This window comes from Filicampus tigris, chromosome 8 (assembly GCF_054856515.1).
Source record: "Filicampus tigris isolate MCC_2025a chromosome 8, RoL_Ftig_1.0, whole genome shotgun sequence".
Taxonomy (NCBI): Eukaryota; Metazoa; Chordata; class Actinopteri; order Syngnathiformes; family Syngnathidae; genus Filicampus; species Filicampus tigris.
The window spans coordinates 424948-442615 of record NC_141224.1 but is presented as its reverse complement, the minus strand read 5'-3'; the positions used below and the strand labels follow the sequence as shown (position 1 = coordinate 442615).

Below are 17668 nucleotides of genomic sequence, written 5' to 3'. Positions count from 1 at the left end.
CCCCGAATACCCCCGCCTCCCCCCCGGTGCTGACAGCATCTTTTTATGGCGTGGAATTTAATCCCGTCGCTTCTAGCGGTTTTCAGCACAACGGCGCAAAGGCACGCCGCTCGTCCCTCCCTGCAGTCACAGTGAATTAAGGGATGGCATCATCCCTCCCTTGTTTGTAACCACATGTAGACTCCGTCAAGCCACAAAGGACGAATGCAATCAAATTTGGTGGAAGAGGTTAAAGAGCGCCGCACTGGGCCCACCCCCTTCATTCTCCACCCCACCTTCCTCCCTCCTCCTCCTACATGGGCTTGTTACTCTTCAGAATTGCTGTCATAAATCTTCTCAGGAAAGTAACACAGTGTACACGGACCACAAGGGTATTTTAAAGGTTGTCAGAGATGAGATATAAAGTAACTTTAGCATCAGTCAGTGGGCCATTGGCGAAGCTCAATTGCTGCGCGGAGGAGATGTGGGGCTTTACAGTCCATATGCGTGGATGTTTGAAACGACTGACTGTATACAGTACCGTAGTCCTGGAATGCAACTCATGCAAGGACATGCTTTGTAGAATGATACCTGAAGAAATATCGGCATTGCTTTTGACATATCTAATGTCATAAGAACATTGAAAGGTTCTTTCATCAAATGCGACGCGATCACAATCAATGCAACATTTTGCATTTGAGCACACAGATACCAGCGCTAATGTTAGCATCACGGGTTCTACTACCAGCAAGGCTAGTCCGTCTCAGTAAAGAAATGAGGACAAGCGGTATAGAAAATGGATGTATGTCTCAAAAGCAGGCAGCGCATTTCAGTAGTGATTCATTGTCCTGCTTCACAGTCAACGGTTCTGCGTTTGAATCTAAGACTTGGGTCTTCCAATGTGGAGTTTGGTTGCTTGTTTTACTCCCACATCCCAAGAACATATATTTTATGCAGCTAAAATAGTGCACCTCAGACGCCAAATTGCCCATAGGTTTGTTTATTCCAATGGACTAGCGACGAAGTAAAGTCAGCTGAGAGACTGAAAGACTCCAGCTCACCTGGGACACAAGATAAGCGGTCGAGAAATTTAATGAACCAATGAATGGATAATTAAACAGCTATTGTTATAAGTCCCAACACTAGTTGAAATCACTAAATAATTGCACGCAATGTTAGAGACGCCTGAGCATAGACAAAAGGCGATGCACGGGTAGAGTAGATGATTCACATTTATGACTGCCATTTCATTCGACAGGATTCCCAGGAACTACATAAAGGCTTTTATTTCTCGTGTAAATCTCCCCATGCGATACAGTTATACAACCTTGACCTGCTTGTTCTCCGAAACATTTTCCTCACATTCATTTCGCGCAATCATTTCCGCCGGCTAATTAACAAACAGGGAGGCAATTGTCCCTGATCGGACGAGTCTTTTCAGAGATGAAAAGGCCTGACGAGCGTCTGGCTTGTGCGCAGGCTCCGAGCTGATGCCCAAGGCCCTGTCGACCAGGATCATCGGCGGCATCTGGTGGTTCTTCACGCTCATCATCATATCGTCCTACACGGCCAACCTGGCGGCGTTCCTCACCGTGGAGAGGATGGACTCGCCGGTGGACTCGGCCGACGACATCGCCAAGCAGACCAAGATCCAGTACGGCGTGGTCCGCGACAGTGCCACCATGACTTTCTTTAAGGTACGGGCACTATGATTGATTTAGGCGGTTTTCATCACGTCATAGGGTATAAGCAATCCATTTGTTCTGGTCGAAGATCTTTGTTACCGTTACGAAGACACAAATATGTGTGCGGTATTACTACAAATGCAACGTAAATCTGTGGTTCTCAAACAAAGTTACTGCTCCTGACCTTAGAGTTGGGCCAATTAAAAGGTCTCATATCATTGTGATGTACCATTACATGAATCAGATATCCCTGCAACAATAAAGTGGGAGCTTATTTAGAACATGCAGACCATTACCGGAATCAAGTCCTATTTTTTCCAAGAATAAATGGTGGGTTTTTTTCCAGAATAGATCATATTTGTATATTGATGTTAAGCTTGAATGTTATTAGTATTTCTTCATTTATTTGACAAAATACATATTTGTTCCTGTCAAGATTATTCGGTTTTTTTCTTGAAAAAGAAATACAACTTATTTCTCATAACCTTAAACCATTTTATTCTCCAGAAATAGGAATTAGTTATCTTGATGTGTTTTTTTCTTTTTTTCCCCGTTCTAGAAAATACGTTTTTAATTCCTCTCTCATATCGGAGCAATCCGGCAATTCAGTGGCAGTAGGATTACCGAGGGGGGGGGGGGGGGGGGTTAATCCATTGTCAGTTTTCCCTGTACCCAAAAAGTTTGACAACACCCCTGGCATGAAGGATTTGATTACATTCACAAAATTGCCTATTCATTGAAATTTTATTGAGCCAATTACTCTAATCAGCATCTGGTGAAAAAAGTTGTGACTTTTATTTCAACCAGTGTCATCCTCACGGATGCTGCTTTTTCCAAAGTTTTTATTACTGTTATTAATATACATTTGTTTATTTATTTTGCCTTCAGCGGCTTTAACGTTATTTTATTATTTAGATCTTTGGCTTCGATGTTGCTGTTGAATAACACGTGCCAACGTTACTGTTCTTGGACTGTGCAAATACAAACAAGCTGTATTTTATTCGTTTTTTCAACATGACACTTAAACAAACATGTATGCAGAGTTTGAACACTGCACTTAAATAGAAGAAAATGTCAAACTTTAAAAAAAAAAAGTAAAACTTTATAACTGTAAAAAACTTACAATAATGATTAAAGTGAGATGAAAAAAATGTACATACATTTAAAAAAAAAAAAAAGACTCTTAAAGACAACTGAAAAAAACGCTGTGTTGAATTTGCTCAATTTTATTTCGTCAAATGGTTGCACAAAATAAAATCATCTGGCTCTACTTTTAAGTAGATGTGTAGTCTACTTGAAGAAATAGTTGAGAACATTCAACAAAAACGTTGTTTCGGTGTACTTAAAAGTTCATTATAATGGAACGGTACTTGCAGTAACGCTTTGAGAGTGGCCGTTTTTCCATCGTAATCATTTGTCCATGACAGTGGCTTTTCAAAATCCTCACCAATTGTTGCCCATAAGAAAGCAAGAAGACTGTTGCTTTTGAAAGGTAGCCGTGGAATAAGCCAGAATGAGTCCACGTCACCTGTCTGTAAGGTCTCCGTTGCCAACCGTTCTTCGAGCCCTCAGGGATGACCGCCAGAGTCACGTTGCTGGCTTGGTCTATGCCGAGTTTGTCTTTCGCGCGTCTACACCGAACACGTCCCATTAAGAACTCATTAAACTCAGCCGCCTCTTGGCATCGCCGTATCTCCAAGCTGTCACTTTTACGTCCAAATATCAACATTCTCGCTTTAAGCAAACAGGAGGGCCCATCTCTGGCAATTTGAAATGGCTCTCAGTCATTAAGACGGCAATTATCCCGGATTCGACACGGCATCAATGTGACCCCGGTATAAAACGGCATGAAATACTACAGGACGGCAGCCCGGCAGGATGCGAGACTAATGGAGTGGCCGCTTATTCCTGCACGAGTAGCACTTATCAGGATCACCGTGTGCGCTTGCTTCACTGCAATATAATCCTGTGACAAAGCCAATAGAATCGTGTTCATGGGTGGCCTTAACGGAACTAGATGGTGGTCACAAAATACCCTCAATCCAATCTTAGGCTTCAGGCTAGGCAGCCTTAGAGTACTTTGGGGTTTGGAATTTGTTGGGAATGGAATCAATGCGTTTTCTTTTTTTTTAATTGCTTCATTTTATTTCAGTTATTTTTAGTTGGTGTCTTTGTGTGGGTTTTTTTTGTTTTATACGTCGTATTTGCAGAGTGCAATATAAACAAGGGCCCAAAGTATTGTTTTATGAACGTAACATGTAGTTTCAGTTCATTTCCGTTCTTTGAAGAGCACTCATTTTTATTTCATTTCGTTGTTTCTTAGTTTGAGTTTTTTGGTCGGTTTTGGTTAGCCAAAATAACCTGGCTCCGGACTGGGCCGACAACCCTTATATTCACAGACACATGGTGGGAACTGCACTCGTACACTTAACGCGACACCCAAGTCAGGCAAGTGAACCACTACTCCACCAGCTAATCTAGCAAGGACATTAGCCGTTGTTGCAAACGCAGAACGTGGGATACATCTCTTGGCTTTGACCATACGTAAGACGTGCGTCCGCATTAAAGACGACAATGTGCGTTTTCTACGACGGGTCTTCTCACTCTGTTGCCGTCATGTCTGCTGCTGCCAGAAATCCAAAGTTTCCACTTTTGAGAAGATGTGGGCCTTCATGAGCAGCAAGCCAAGCACGTCGCTGGTCAAGTCCGTCGAGGACGGGATCCAGCGGGTGCTCAAGTCCGACTACGCCCTTATTACGGAGTCCACCACCATCGATTACATCACCAGGCACAACTGCAACCTGACGCAGCTGGGCGGCCCCATCGACAGCAAAGGCTACGGAATCGGCACTCCCCTCGGTAAGATGGGAAAATGACCCCGAGAAATCAGAGCTGTCCGATAACAAGCATGAATGGCTCGTCGGTGGCTCCATAATGTAAATATTGCTTTTCATCGGACAGCGCCCATTCTGAAATGGTCTCTCCTTTCGAGGATGATGGACAGTCGCTGAGCTGCGCAAGAGCCTTTTTTAGCCGGAGCGTTATCCAACTGCCGCTCCTTGTAAAGAAGTCAAAGTGGCCTTGTGTGTGTCTTCCAGGCTCGCCGTACAGGGACAAAATCTCCATGGCCATCCTCGACTTCATGGAGGACGGCCGCCTGCACGTGCTGAAGCAGAAGTGGTGGAGCGGGGACAGCTGCTTGGACGACGAGCGTCGAGAGACGGGCCCCATGGGCATCCAGAACCTGGGCGGCGTATTCATCGTGCTGGCGTCCGGCCTGGTGCTGTCGGTCTTCGTGGCCGTCGCCGAGTTTGTCTACAAACTGAGGAAGACGGCGGAGCGCGAGCAGGTATGTGTCGCCGTCGAGCCCGCCCGCAAAGAGCAACGCCTCCGCTTCGTGAGCGCCTCAAGGAGCTCGCGCCGATACCGACGCGCACACGGCCGTAAGTGGCGCGCCATTTACTTACAAACATGATGGCAGAGGATTTGCATGCCTGCGGCTCATCTAATTCCTCCTTGGCCGCAATATTTCCTCATTGTAATGGGCGTGAATGTAAATGAGAGCAAAGAGAATGAATCGGCGACTCGGTGCCGCGGATGACCCCTTTCCTCTTGTAAGACGCTCATATGAGATGAAGCCAAGTGAGCTGCGTGCTCGAGTACACAACTGTGCCACGAAGCACTTGTGCTGTGGCTTGACACATTGACTGGCAAACACGCGCTGCACTTTTCATACGCATTAGCCGCATGCGACGCGTGTTTATGCTCCACGTGCAAGGCTGCTAAGACGTGCGTGCATGCGTAGCCACACAAACACAGCTTGTGAAAGTCTACTTGTGACACGTTCGCTGTGGACTGAAGTAAGGGAAAAATAAAAAGTATTCCTCTGGGATTTTCAATCCTCAGTACGCATGTATATAATAAAATGATAGCAAAAAGGGGTTAGCAGGTTCCCCGATCGGTATCGGGGTAATCAGGTTCCTATCGGGACCCTGAAAAACACACGTCGGTCTCGCTCTACTTCAAATGTCTTTTCCAGCATGGCTTGAGACTTTTGTGGCTCAAGTCATGATCAACACGCCTACCGAATGTCTTTACGTGAAACCGGCTTCAGGGATGTGCATTTTGAGGGAATTCATTTTTTTGTTTTGTTTTTTTGTTTACAGCGAGCCGTTTTCGGCATGACGAAAATCCCTCGTACTAGCACCACCCATCCCTCCAGTATAATTACCATCGTTCAAATTTGATAGGAATGGGACGCGAGACAGTTCTTCTTTGACGATCAATGGCCAAAATGCCCCGAAACCGGCTGCTTCGCTCACTCCTTGAGACTGTTTTGTAGGTTTCGTAGTAGACAAATTTCACGCTGCAGTTCAAGTGGCCGTGACTCTGCGCAGCTCATTCATCGGACTTTGTTTGTTTGCTTACTTTTTGTGGAATCATCAAACGTACAAACGCAACGACAAAAAGTCAAATGTTCCCCAATTTAATATCGGCCATGTCTCTTGTGGTTTCAATCTGGTAGCAGCCGGCCAAAATCTCCACACAATACGATACCAAACAGCTTTTACAACAGCTGGAGCTGTAACCAAGAACGTGCAACGTAAAACTACGAACAATACAACGGAGCACATACGAGATTGACAAGAATACAATTCCAAGCACTCGTCCTTGTTGTTTGAAGCGGTTCGAGATGACGTCACGTTCAGTCGTCCAAGCACTCCTACCTGGAAATGGCAGCCATGACTTTGAAATGGCTGCTTCCCGCTCACTTCCTGTGCCTTTGCAACGATGCGTGGCTTCGCCAGACTTTTTGGGTGCTTCTACTCGTGACGGACAGGCAAAGCAAATTCCATTGAACGTTAAGCCGGCTCTGACCTTGCGTGTGAGCTGATTTACTGGAGCTTTTTAATGGCCAGACTTCACCCGCAATAGCACATACCCCACTGTTTCATCTCAAGGGGACTTTCATCTTTTCAACACTCCTGGAAAATGCCAAAATAACTCTGAAGCAAAACGGCCTGTAACTTCCTGTATCTTTTCAGCCAGGGCTTCTTGAGACATTTTGGTGGCTCAATTCATGATAGACACGTATCCCAAATATCCTTCTACACCAAACTGCTTCTGACCTTGCGGAGGTGATTTATCGCAGTTTTTAATGGCCAGACTTCACTGGCAGTGCCCAAAGCGCCACTCTTTTGAGAGCAATCAGACAAGGAGAGTTTGCTCTCCGGGAAATTGCCAAAATGGATTCTGAAACAAAATGGCCGACTCGCTGTATCGTTTCAGCCATTGCTTCTTGACTCTTTTGGTGGGTCTTTTCAAAATGAACACGCCTACCAAAATTCCCGTTGCCAAGTGAAATAGTCATTGGGCTAGAAAAAGAAAAAAAAAAAAAACCCTGCTCCAAACACATATTCGGCTATGCAGTAAGTGGACACATCCTCCACACGACACCAATGTGACATTTGAATGCATTTTGTGGACACTGCGTGCTGTCAGAACAAATGTAAGCTAAGGCCTTTGCCCGCCCGTCCCTTGCCCCTCTCCCCCTCTCTTCTGGCTGGCCTCCCCCTCGCGCTCCTCCTCCCTTCTCGCCCAGAGGTCTTTGTGCAGCGCCATGGCGGACGAGATCAGACTGTCGTTCACCTGCGAGAGGCGGCTGAAACACAAGCCGCAGCCCCCGGCCGCGGCCAAGACGGATGCGGTGATCAACATGCGCGCCTACAACCAGCGCAGTCTCCCCGGAAAGGACAACCTGAGCTGCGGCGCTGGGATGACCCCCGCATTCCCGTGAGCCTTCGCTCCCCGCGGGACAAGGGCCTCCTGAGCAACGTGTCGGGGGCGCCGCCCGAGACCCGGGACAACGGCATCGACGGGATCCTCCGGTTCGCCATCAACCACGGCGACACGGGGACGCTGACCAAACACGGACAACTCAAAATGGCGGCGTCGGCCACGCAGGTATGACGACGCCGATCGGACACACGCAAAAAAAGACGGCATTCCGAAGAAAGGATCTTTTCAATCCGGTCCTCGGCGAAGAAGTCATCGGGCCGACGTTTACGTGCGCAACACAAAAACACAGCTGAAAGACTGGACTGGGATAAAACTAAAACAAAAAGAAGGCAATAAATACCGGACGGACTGGCGATTACGCTCGTTGTGACGTTACCTCAATCGGACTGCGTTGAGTAACGAACCGCGGGATGCTGAAAGACGCCGCGTCCTGTCCCCGCAGTTAAAAAGGCACCCGTCATCCCCTGACGCACGCAAGCAATGAAATCACCGGTCGGTAAAGCCGCCTGTGTCGCCTTTGCCGCGGTGTGCTCACGGGGTTTCCATGCTGTCGGCCTCGCGCCGGCATGACTTTGGACACGTCTGTTCGTCTGCTAAAAAAGAAAAAAAAAGCGTTTCTTGCCAAAGATGTGACCTTTCAACAGACGACCAGCGCGCAATCTCGACTTCATTGCAAATCAGTCGGGAACCTGCAGCTCACGACGGCTAGAAACAGAAACAAACGCAAAATTCCGCCAGGACCTGCACAACGCATGCTTGGATTTACACTGCAGGACCAAGTGGATACTTTCAGATGACTATTATTTGGGGGGCGGGGCGGGTATTATTTGGGTGCACATTTCAAGTGACGGGTTTCCCTTATGGTTTTACACTTACAGTGGCAACATGACAAGTGGCCGCCATCTTTGTGGCGTTTTCTCCCCTCCCCGTCACAAAAAAACATGGAACGAGCACTTCCAAAAAAACTATTGACTGCTTACGTACTGCCCACACTGCACTTGTCAGTAAAAATCTTCCATTTGCGCTAGTTAAGTCGAGTTTTTCGGGCAAGTGTCCGCATTTGATAAATCACTGAAATTTTGACCAGTCGACGTCGCCGAATTTTGGCCTCTACATGCAATTTGTGGATATTTTTCATTCCCCCAGTAGACGACAAAATGAAAGGGTTGAGAAGAATTGTAGCTTTGTACATGAATTTACAAGAATTTACAAAGACACTCCTGCCCTAAAAGGGCAATTTTCACAACACAAATGACTCAATTTCTCTACAACCCATCATCCGATTTCCACAATAATTGGTGCGCTGTACTGGAGTTAAAGTAGCCAGCCTGGGCATTTGGACAGAACTCTTGTCAGGTTGCTTTCAGAACAAGCGGCGGATGGCCAAATGACATGTAACCGAGTCCCTAAAAGCAGAATACTTGAGGGTAACTTCTTTGTCATTTTTGGGGTGAACTACGTTTGCAGGTGTCATTTGGGCAGATGCGGCTTTGCGCACATCACCCATCATTGTATTTGCTTGACGTCAAGCAGGCACGGACGGCGTACATCCGACCGATAGCCGCGTCGACGCCGCACTCGCACTGAGACGTATTCCGGATGTGGATGGTGGGGAAACCATGGAACTGAATCACTGGACTCGTGCAGTGTAAATCCAGTTCAAAAATTCAAACCTGTTCAATTTTTGAGCGAAACCTTCGACCGGATGAAAATGTCAATCCGTTACAAAAAGGGGAACAACATTTGACCAATACAGAATTGATCGTTGAAAGCAGCCCAGGCAAAATGGAGTCCATGACTCGGTTGCAGCCAGTTGAGGCGCTGCTGATTTGCTGTCGCGTAGTATGAGGTCTCGAGGAAGGGAGTCGGCTGCAGTTGTTCCTCGGTTGATGGAGGAGTTGCCTTACTACGGTGAGGACGCCACACAAACTTGTACGTCAATCAGAATGTGCCAAAGTCCTTTCGGGATTCCGGTAATAAATTGTAATAAAATAAACATAACATAAACATTTCTAGGCCATATATATATATATATATATATATATATATATATACACAACAATGAAATGAAAAACTACGTACGGAGATAACTGAGTGTGCCTACGTATTCTTAAGTATGGTTTGGAACTTTGAGACCTCGTATATGGGTGCCGTCCAAAACCGAAGACCCCGTCTACCGTTCGGTCTCAAACTAGAAAGTTCCATTCATCTCATGCAATCCATCCCGGCGTGCGTTCAAGTGGACCTATGGACCGGGTATTCGGCAAGTGTCGCCTGAACAGGCGGGCGAACCTCTATGAGGTTTGCCAAATACATCCATATAAAAATAAAAACAAGGGAAAAATCTATCTTATGAGTGTGTAAACCTTAGCATTGGTCGAGTTAGAGACCCGTTGTATAATTGTTTATCCGATCCCTCCTGCAAAGTAGAGTGTGTAGATAAGATGAGCAGGGGACAAATGTATTTTGCTAAAATTTATAATTGTTATAAAGGAACTCACAGTCAAAGTGTCATAGATGCTATTTAGTTCAATAGAGAGCTCACGTAAACCTACTTCCTCACGTTGTCCCACATGGGCCCTGAATCATATTTATTCTTTAAAAGACATGCATTATATTACGGTGATATTATGGTTTGCCTTCAGTCAGTTGGGAAAATATTTGATGTAAATGTGCTTTTTTTTTTTTTTCTTTTAAAAAGGTACTTGATAGGGATTTCTTTAGGCTGATGCCGATTTGGGAGAAAAAAATTCTAATAATCGATTAAGCGCCTCATTTATTAAAATCATAATGATATTTGGTCCCCTGATGCTTACAACAATAAAGATATGAATTATAGACAGAACATTTGACAGTTTTAAAATACTTTGTCCTTTTGTATTTGTTAAACTTTACAACAAAGAGAAAAGTTGGCTGTTTTTTTTATGATTTTTTTGGGAGGGGGGCGATATTTTGAACGTGATCATCTTTTTCCTATGTTACAATGCATGTATGTGTTGTCCGTTTTTTACGCTTTTTAAAGAGCTAAAACCTGTCAATTGGATTGGCGGACGATTAATCGGTCGGGCCCTAGCACTTGATATATTTCTACATGGTAAAATGTGAGATGGAAACACTGTAAGAGAAATGTGTGAACAACACAATGAGGTCCGGATTTCCTACATATGGATTTTCCTGCCAGTGATCAAAAGACTGTCAGAATAATGACCTCCACCAAGGAATGTATGTTTTCGTCAAGGTTAGTTACCAATTTTACCTTCACTTGTCTTTTTTGTTAAATATATATTACAGTGCCCCCCAATATATAAAAGGGCTGCTGAAATAATGTAATTTTAACGTTAAGAAAAAATAAAATAACATACCTTGTTGAAATTTAAATTCAGCGGACCAATAACAACCACGCTAACCTTGCAATCATTTTTCACCCTACAAACTAAAATTGAATCAATTTTGCGGTGACCATACCTGAATTGCAGTTTCCAAATATATATATATATATATATATATATATATATATATATATATATATATATATATATATATATATATATATATATATATATATATATATATATATATATATATATATATATATATATATATATATATCTATATCTCAAGCTGCTGCGCCTAGCTTGAAGACCTGTGGCGCCCCACAGGGGAGGCCAACTCCACGCTTAAAAAAAAAAATGCTGTCTCAAAGAATAATACGTGGACAAAAGTGTGCATATGATACCATTGCTATAATCGATTCCATGGTGGATGTAATTCGCTCATTTATTTTATTTGCATTTCTGTTTATTTGAATGAGTTTCAATAATAACAATAATAATAATAATGTAACCCTACACTAAACTGTATGACATGAAGGAAGTTTTATTGTCAATTTGTTTTTAGAGGGTTTTTTTGTTGTGTGAGAAGGCTTCCATGGGCTTACAGTCACGATGCCTTTCCTCTTTGAGTTGTGCTGGTTCTAACATTTGTCAGAAAAAAAAATTAAAAAGAAAAAGTAAAAAATACGAGGAAGAAAAAAAAAAAAAAAAACTCAACATGTTGGTGCCAACCAGGGTTTTCTTTGTGGACGTTGAGAATTTCTATGAATAGAATTTTTGTAAGGTTTTGTACAAATAAAATGAAGACAAAATAACAGGGAAAAGGATTTACTAGTAAGTGTATGTGTTAAGAAAAGATTAGAACCAACATGCGAGTAAAACATAGGGACTTTCAGCTACATAGCATCAAAATCAAGAAGTTACTGAAATATTTTCTTTTGAACACACTGTGAATTATTCAATTGTACAGTTTGCTGTATGAGTTATATGAAGTTTTAAATAAAAAAAATAACCAACTATCTTTTGTGGAAATGCTGTTTACATGGTCAAATTAGTCAAATTTCGGATTATTGGAGAAAAGCATCACTGTTTAAGCTACGCGGACGCTAGCAGACTAATCCAAAGTAAGCTAATAGCTAGCAACTTGACTCAGAGATCACTGCGAGTTCTCATAGATTGATAGCAGCGGCGAGAAACAAACACAGACACATCCCCAGTTAGCTGAAAGCTAACGACTTGGGGCTCATCCTGATCGCTGCTAGTTTCCATAGATTCATATCAGCGGTGGCAAACAAAAAGGGCAATAGAAAGTGATGCTTCATTGGCAAATTACGATTATGCGTAGGCAAGAATTGTGTGCCAACGACAACTTTGGCCATCACTGAATAACAAACGCCATCACACTGCACTCGCTGCGTGCTGTCAGTTTCATAGTACTTGTTGGAATACGTCAATCGGCCACGGCTCGGCGAAGCGTAGTTAATGGTGAGTGACAATTTTAATCATTTCTTTTTATTTTGGTCCCTGTGTTTTTTTTATTGTTTTATTCAGAAAAAAAAATGTGTGTGTCTGTGTGTGTCGGAATGCCACTGCAAAGGAATTTTCAAAAGTGGATTTATTTATTCTTTGAAGCATTCATAATCATCTGTTCAATACAATGGCTTGATTTTAATGAGCTTAGCAGCCATCAATGCAATTGTACAAATAATAATTACTAATAATTCTCTATATCTTAACGTAGCATTTCTGTATTCTCCATACTCCCTGGTAAAGCGGGTATTGACATATAAGACTGGAAACCAAATGAAAGAAATGCATTGTCTGTATAACGACCCCGGTGAGGAAGAGCGCTTCAGAAAATGGAGGAATGGACGGATTGCTGTTGGAGCGCAATAAATTCCATGTGAAGGAACAATCATTTTGTATTTAGTTTTATTTGACGACATTCTCATCTTTACATGGTTGATGCAATACATACATTCAAATAAATTCATTCAATTCAATCATTATAGAGTCATGATGATGTTTGCAGATCTTTGAAAATTCTATTACAAAAGCCAAATAATTTGGGTTATAAAAAGTCATCAATGAGGTAACCAAAAAAAAGTGTGATTAAAATGTATTACGGCTTGTGTTAAAAGACCCAACCCCTTTCTCCCACGTTTTCTATCATGTCACTGTCGTTATATTCCAGTGGGGGAAATGGATTAAAAATCAGAAATCGGCCCGTACACACATGGGGCATCTCTAAAATTCTTGAATTAAGTCGAAATAAATACAATACAATTGTTCTTTAGTTCTTTCTTAATCACGAAAACAAATTTCCAGTTTAGTGTTTATTTACCACTTACTGTTGTTTGTTTTGTAATACACCTGAATATTTAATGCAATCATTTGATTAATCGAGGGAAGAATCGATTCTAAAAAATATTCGATAGCGACAGCCCTGATAGGATGAATTAATACAAAAATACGTATCACATTACACAGTAAATGTAAAAAAACAATCATCAAGTGTTACATCCCACGGGACAGTGAAAAAAAAAAGTCTTCTATAAATAATAATAATTTGCAGCACAAGGGAAACATCTAAAAATAATAATCCTGAATTAAGCAGAACATTTCTGAAAATAATCCTGATTAATCACAAAAAAAAAACGTCATGGGTGAATGATGCCCAATCTCTGGGCATGAGGAGGGATTAACCTTGATTAACCTTGCTGCTGTCGTATGTTTAAGACAAGGGTGGGGTCGGGGGGGGGATGGGGGGGGCAAATCACACTATACTGGGAAGAAAACTCCCCGGCATTGTGGTGTGGTGTCAAGCAGCAGCAGCAGCAGCAGCAGCAGCAGCAGCAGCAGCAGCAGCAGGCGCATAATGAGCAATGATTTATGATCTCTTCACTCTCAACGAAAATCCCCTCGGACGGAGCGAGGCCGGCGGGAGTGCATCAGCACTGTGGAAAAAAGAGCCCGACGGGGGCGGCGGCTCACCAAGAGCAAACGAGCACCGGTGGGAGAATCAGAAAAGGTAAGCAGAGTTCGTTTGACCACATCCAATGATTGCGGTCTCGCTCCCAACGTGGCAAACGGGCCGCCGGTTCCCCATCGCCGTCGCCCAGTGGGACGGTGATTTGGGGCGGAAAATTCAAAAGACAACCAATCAAAAGTCGTGTGGACTTTGGGATCCCAGAGAGGGCAGGTGGTGGTATGCATGGTGAGCAGAGAGAGCAGACGATGCGATGTCTTCCCAAAGTGATCAAAATGGGCATCCTGTCGAATGAAAAGCAAAAAGAAATTTCCTGCACAAATGCCTTTCAGGGGGGGTACCTTTTTCACCAAGTAGAATCTTGGAATTTAAAGGGCCGCTTGGGCCGCGATGGCCTTGTTTTCACTAGCAAGTTCATTTTAGATATTTTTTGATCAGGAAAATGAGGAGTTGTCATTTTCTACGCTATCCATTCATTTTGGAGAAATGAGGAAATAAGTGACGACTTGGAAACTGCCTTCTTTTAAATCAGCAAAATGGCCACGCCTCCTACCGCTCTCTCCGCCTTCGACCGGAGTCACTGAAGGGACCGATTCTAAACTCTCCATTGGAAATCATCGTATTTTCATTGCTTATAACGGTGATCAATTGGCACCAAAATGTATGTGGACATCCCTACGAATGCCCACTTCAACATATCAAAAGGATTAACCTCTCTGTGGCTGATTTATATGAGGAAATGTGGAGCACCAAAAAGGGCGGGGCAATTTGTCATAAATCTAATGCAGTTTTTTTTGGGGGGGGGGGGCCTTTTAGTACTGATGCCATTTTTACATGCAAAGCTATTATATTAGTGCCAATGTTAAGCTCATCCAAGTGTCCCTTCAAATACAGATTGGGAGTGCTTTTGCCACTGCTTCTTCAAACAAACCACTTGAAAAAAAATGTGTCCCAATTGTCTGATTTTGTCTCCGTTGTAACTGCATTTGGCCTTTTTCTAGTGAGGACTTTTTTTTATTTAGCCGGTGTGCGACTTGATTTGTAAAGTGTTTTTTTTTCCCCCCCACTACCGCTCAACGCTGCCACGTACTTGACAGCCTCTAAATGTGTTTTGATACAATTTTATGTCACTAGTGTGAACAATGATGTGGGCCAATCGGACTTTTTTTTCTTCTTTTCCTCGCTCGGGCGAGCGGGCGGGAGCACGTCGGCCCGGCTCCGACAAACATCTCATCGTTGCCCCGGTCGACTTGCTCGCGTTCTGAGCGCCGCCGGTTTCCGTGACCTCGACAGGGCCGCCGGGTGGTGTGGTTGGGTGACGTGCCGCCGCCCGATGGCTGCGCTACACCGGAGGATGTCCCCCCCCAAAAATCTCCATCCAGGTTGAAGGATTTCCAATCCGTTTGTTTTGAAAATCAAACGTGACCTTTGAGCGCTAAAGTTTGCCCACCCCTCTTTTAAAACCCGGCGACGCAGTCCCAACCAAAGGCTGGACAGTAGCAGCATATCCTCAACTGAAAAAGAAGCCAACATACGTGTGCTGCTTTGAAAACAAAACAGCATTGGTGATGTAACCTGGCGTCCAAATAGCCCACCCCCGTCTTGGGACAGCTCACGCTCAGCTCATGTTCGCGTGCGCATGATCCGACAATTGCGCAGCGTTGACCTTTCCAAACAAAGCGTGACGCTTGAGAATCCCGACTCAAAAGCATGCAAGGAACCGATTTGGATCTCACGGGAGCGCCGCAGGTGGAAAGCAGGCATTGTGCAGAGAAGGGCGCCTTCTGCGGAACCTTCCTGCCGACTGAAGCGCAGTCATCCTTTCGGTTGAAGCGGCTTCAAGCTACATGGCGCTCACGGGCTGAGCGGCGACTTTGATGACGCCGGGCCTGACGAACCCCGGCTCCCGCCGCGGCGCGTTAATGAGCGGCGGCGCGTCCAACAATACGCGCCATTGTTTAGCCGGACAGCTTCCAGCGTCTACATTGGACGCCCGCCGCGGGGTTTTCCATCTTTTGGACCGATTCCCACAGCCGACGAGTGCTGGGGAGGCCGTTCCGGCCCTCCGGGGTTTTCCACAACACACCTGATTCATATCATCAGCTAGGTCTGCAGAAGCTGGAGAACCATCCTGATCATTTGAATCAGGTGGGTTGCAGCAGGGTGACGTGCAGGATAGCGGCCCACACGTGGGCTCATTTGGCATAATACCCTGCTGGCAAACGTCAAGAGTGGCGGCAGTGCAGCTTAAAAGGGAGTTTGTGATTGAATTTCCACTTTACGAAATGAACTTTGCTTGGCTGGTTGGCAGGATAAGGACACTGTGTGTGGGGGGGCGGGAAGTTGTTTGCTTGGTTAGCGCTATCATGAAACTGTTAGGAAAATTGGACAAACAGAGACCTGTCTAAAGGGCCATTAATTAAGTTGTAGTTGTTGAAGTCACGATGTTCCATCCATGTTGCATGAAACACCACACGTCGCGCAAAACAAGACACTCGAGGACAAAAGAAAGGCAAGAATGTGAGCAAATTTGTTGAACATTTCAACATTTGCCATATCCATACACACGGCAGCTAAAGTCTCATGCGGCAGCGATCTGGGCCCCACCACAGCTGAAGATGGGCTCGCAAGGGTTGCCGGTGTGCTGGCCTAACGTCCAGGAGCCAATCAGCGCCGCAGGGTGCGGAGACGCAAAAGCCGAGGAATTCCCAGGAAGGAGCTGAGCGCGGGCAAAGCGCCCAGAAATCGAACCCCCTTCCGGAGTTTAACCGCTGGGCCGGGATCAGACGGCGGGAGCGCGCCGCGGCCCCTGCGCCGCGCCACCCAGATTGGGGCTGGAGAAACCATGGTGTCGTTTTTTGCCTGTGTGGGCTTCAAAGCACACCCGTTGTCCCGTTGTCTGGTGAACGCAGTTGTCGGCCGAGTACAACGCTGCAGACACGAGCTCGGCATTTATTCACGGAAGCGTCAGTCTCTTGTCATCGTCCGTCGGAAACGAGCGCTAAGGCAAATAGGCACCGTTTTTCGGTCCACTTTTGTTAAGAGTTTGGCCGGGGCGAAGGTCCACCGTTAAGTGGTTTTCTGATGAGCGAGTGAAATCCAGAGTGCTTTTCATCTCCTAAAAAGCAACCTCTCAGTGACCTTCGCTGGCCATCTTTGAACTCAAAGGACTTGTGGCCTGCTTCCAACGCTTACCACATTGATGTGATATATGATCAAGAGCGTTGATCTTGAAAAGCGCTCTAACGATATGCACTTCTTTGAAGGATGGCTTCTTTGTGCAACGTGGAGGAAAGGCACTCGGGAGCTTTCGCCTCCGTCGGGGAATGGAAACGGCTCAAGTCACACTCGTCTTTTTGTCCAGATCAAGGCGGTTCAGTTGGCGTTCACGCTTTCACAGCACCTAAAGTTACCCTACAAAACTAGGTGGAAAACTTTTGTGATGCCTTGCTTCCTCCTGTCTGAAGCAGCTGATAGCTTTTCAAACAACTTGGGTCTCTTTGTGCCCTAAGATCGATTGCCAACCAGTTGGAGGCGTACCTCGCTTTTTGCTGCAAGTCAGCCGGGGTCAGCTCCACAAACCTTCACCAACTTCAGCCGAACTAGAAGAAGCGGTATGGAAAATGGTCAGGGTTGCCTAAAGTTTCGAATTGAGGCAAACAATTCAACAATATTCTGAAACTATTCTAAATGGCTTTCAGTTTGTTTTCTCAAGGCAAGTTGTTAACGTTCATAAAGCGCAAACAAAATGATTGAAATTCATGTACGTCGACCGACCTCCGCTGTGCTACACAAATAGGAATGAGCGCAAAAAGGTATGCCTCCCGTTTCGCATCCTTTGTTTGTCAGCATTCACGAGAAAGGCCAACTTGAAGTTGCATGTG

The 17668-nt window shown here is 44.9% G+C and overlaps 1 protein-coding gene and 1 long non-coding RNA gene across 2 annotated transcripts in view; one reads left to right on the top strand and one right to left on the bottom strand.

Annotated features, from left to right (window-relative positions):
• grik3 (glutamate ionotropic receptor kainate type subunit 3) overlaps positions 1-9515 on the top strand; it is an 88510-nt gene extending 78995 nt beyond the window's left edge. The window contains exons 13-16 of the mRNA XM_086037669.1: positions 1459-1676; positions 4298-4523; positions 4763-5013; positions 7269-9515. Coding sequence (XP_085893795.1) covers positions 1459-1676; positions 4298-4523; positions 4763-5013; positions 7269-7634 — 1061 coding nt within the window. The 3' untranslated portion in view covers positions 7635-9515. The remainder of the gene's footprint in view (positions 1-1458; positions 1677-4297; positions 4524-4762; positions 5014-7268) is intronic.
• The window catches only part of LOC147142846 (uncharacterized), a 167188-nt gene that overhangs the window by 96955 nt on the left and 52565 nt on the right, over positions 1-17668 (bottom strand). The window lies entirely within an intron of this gene.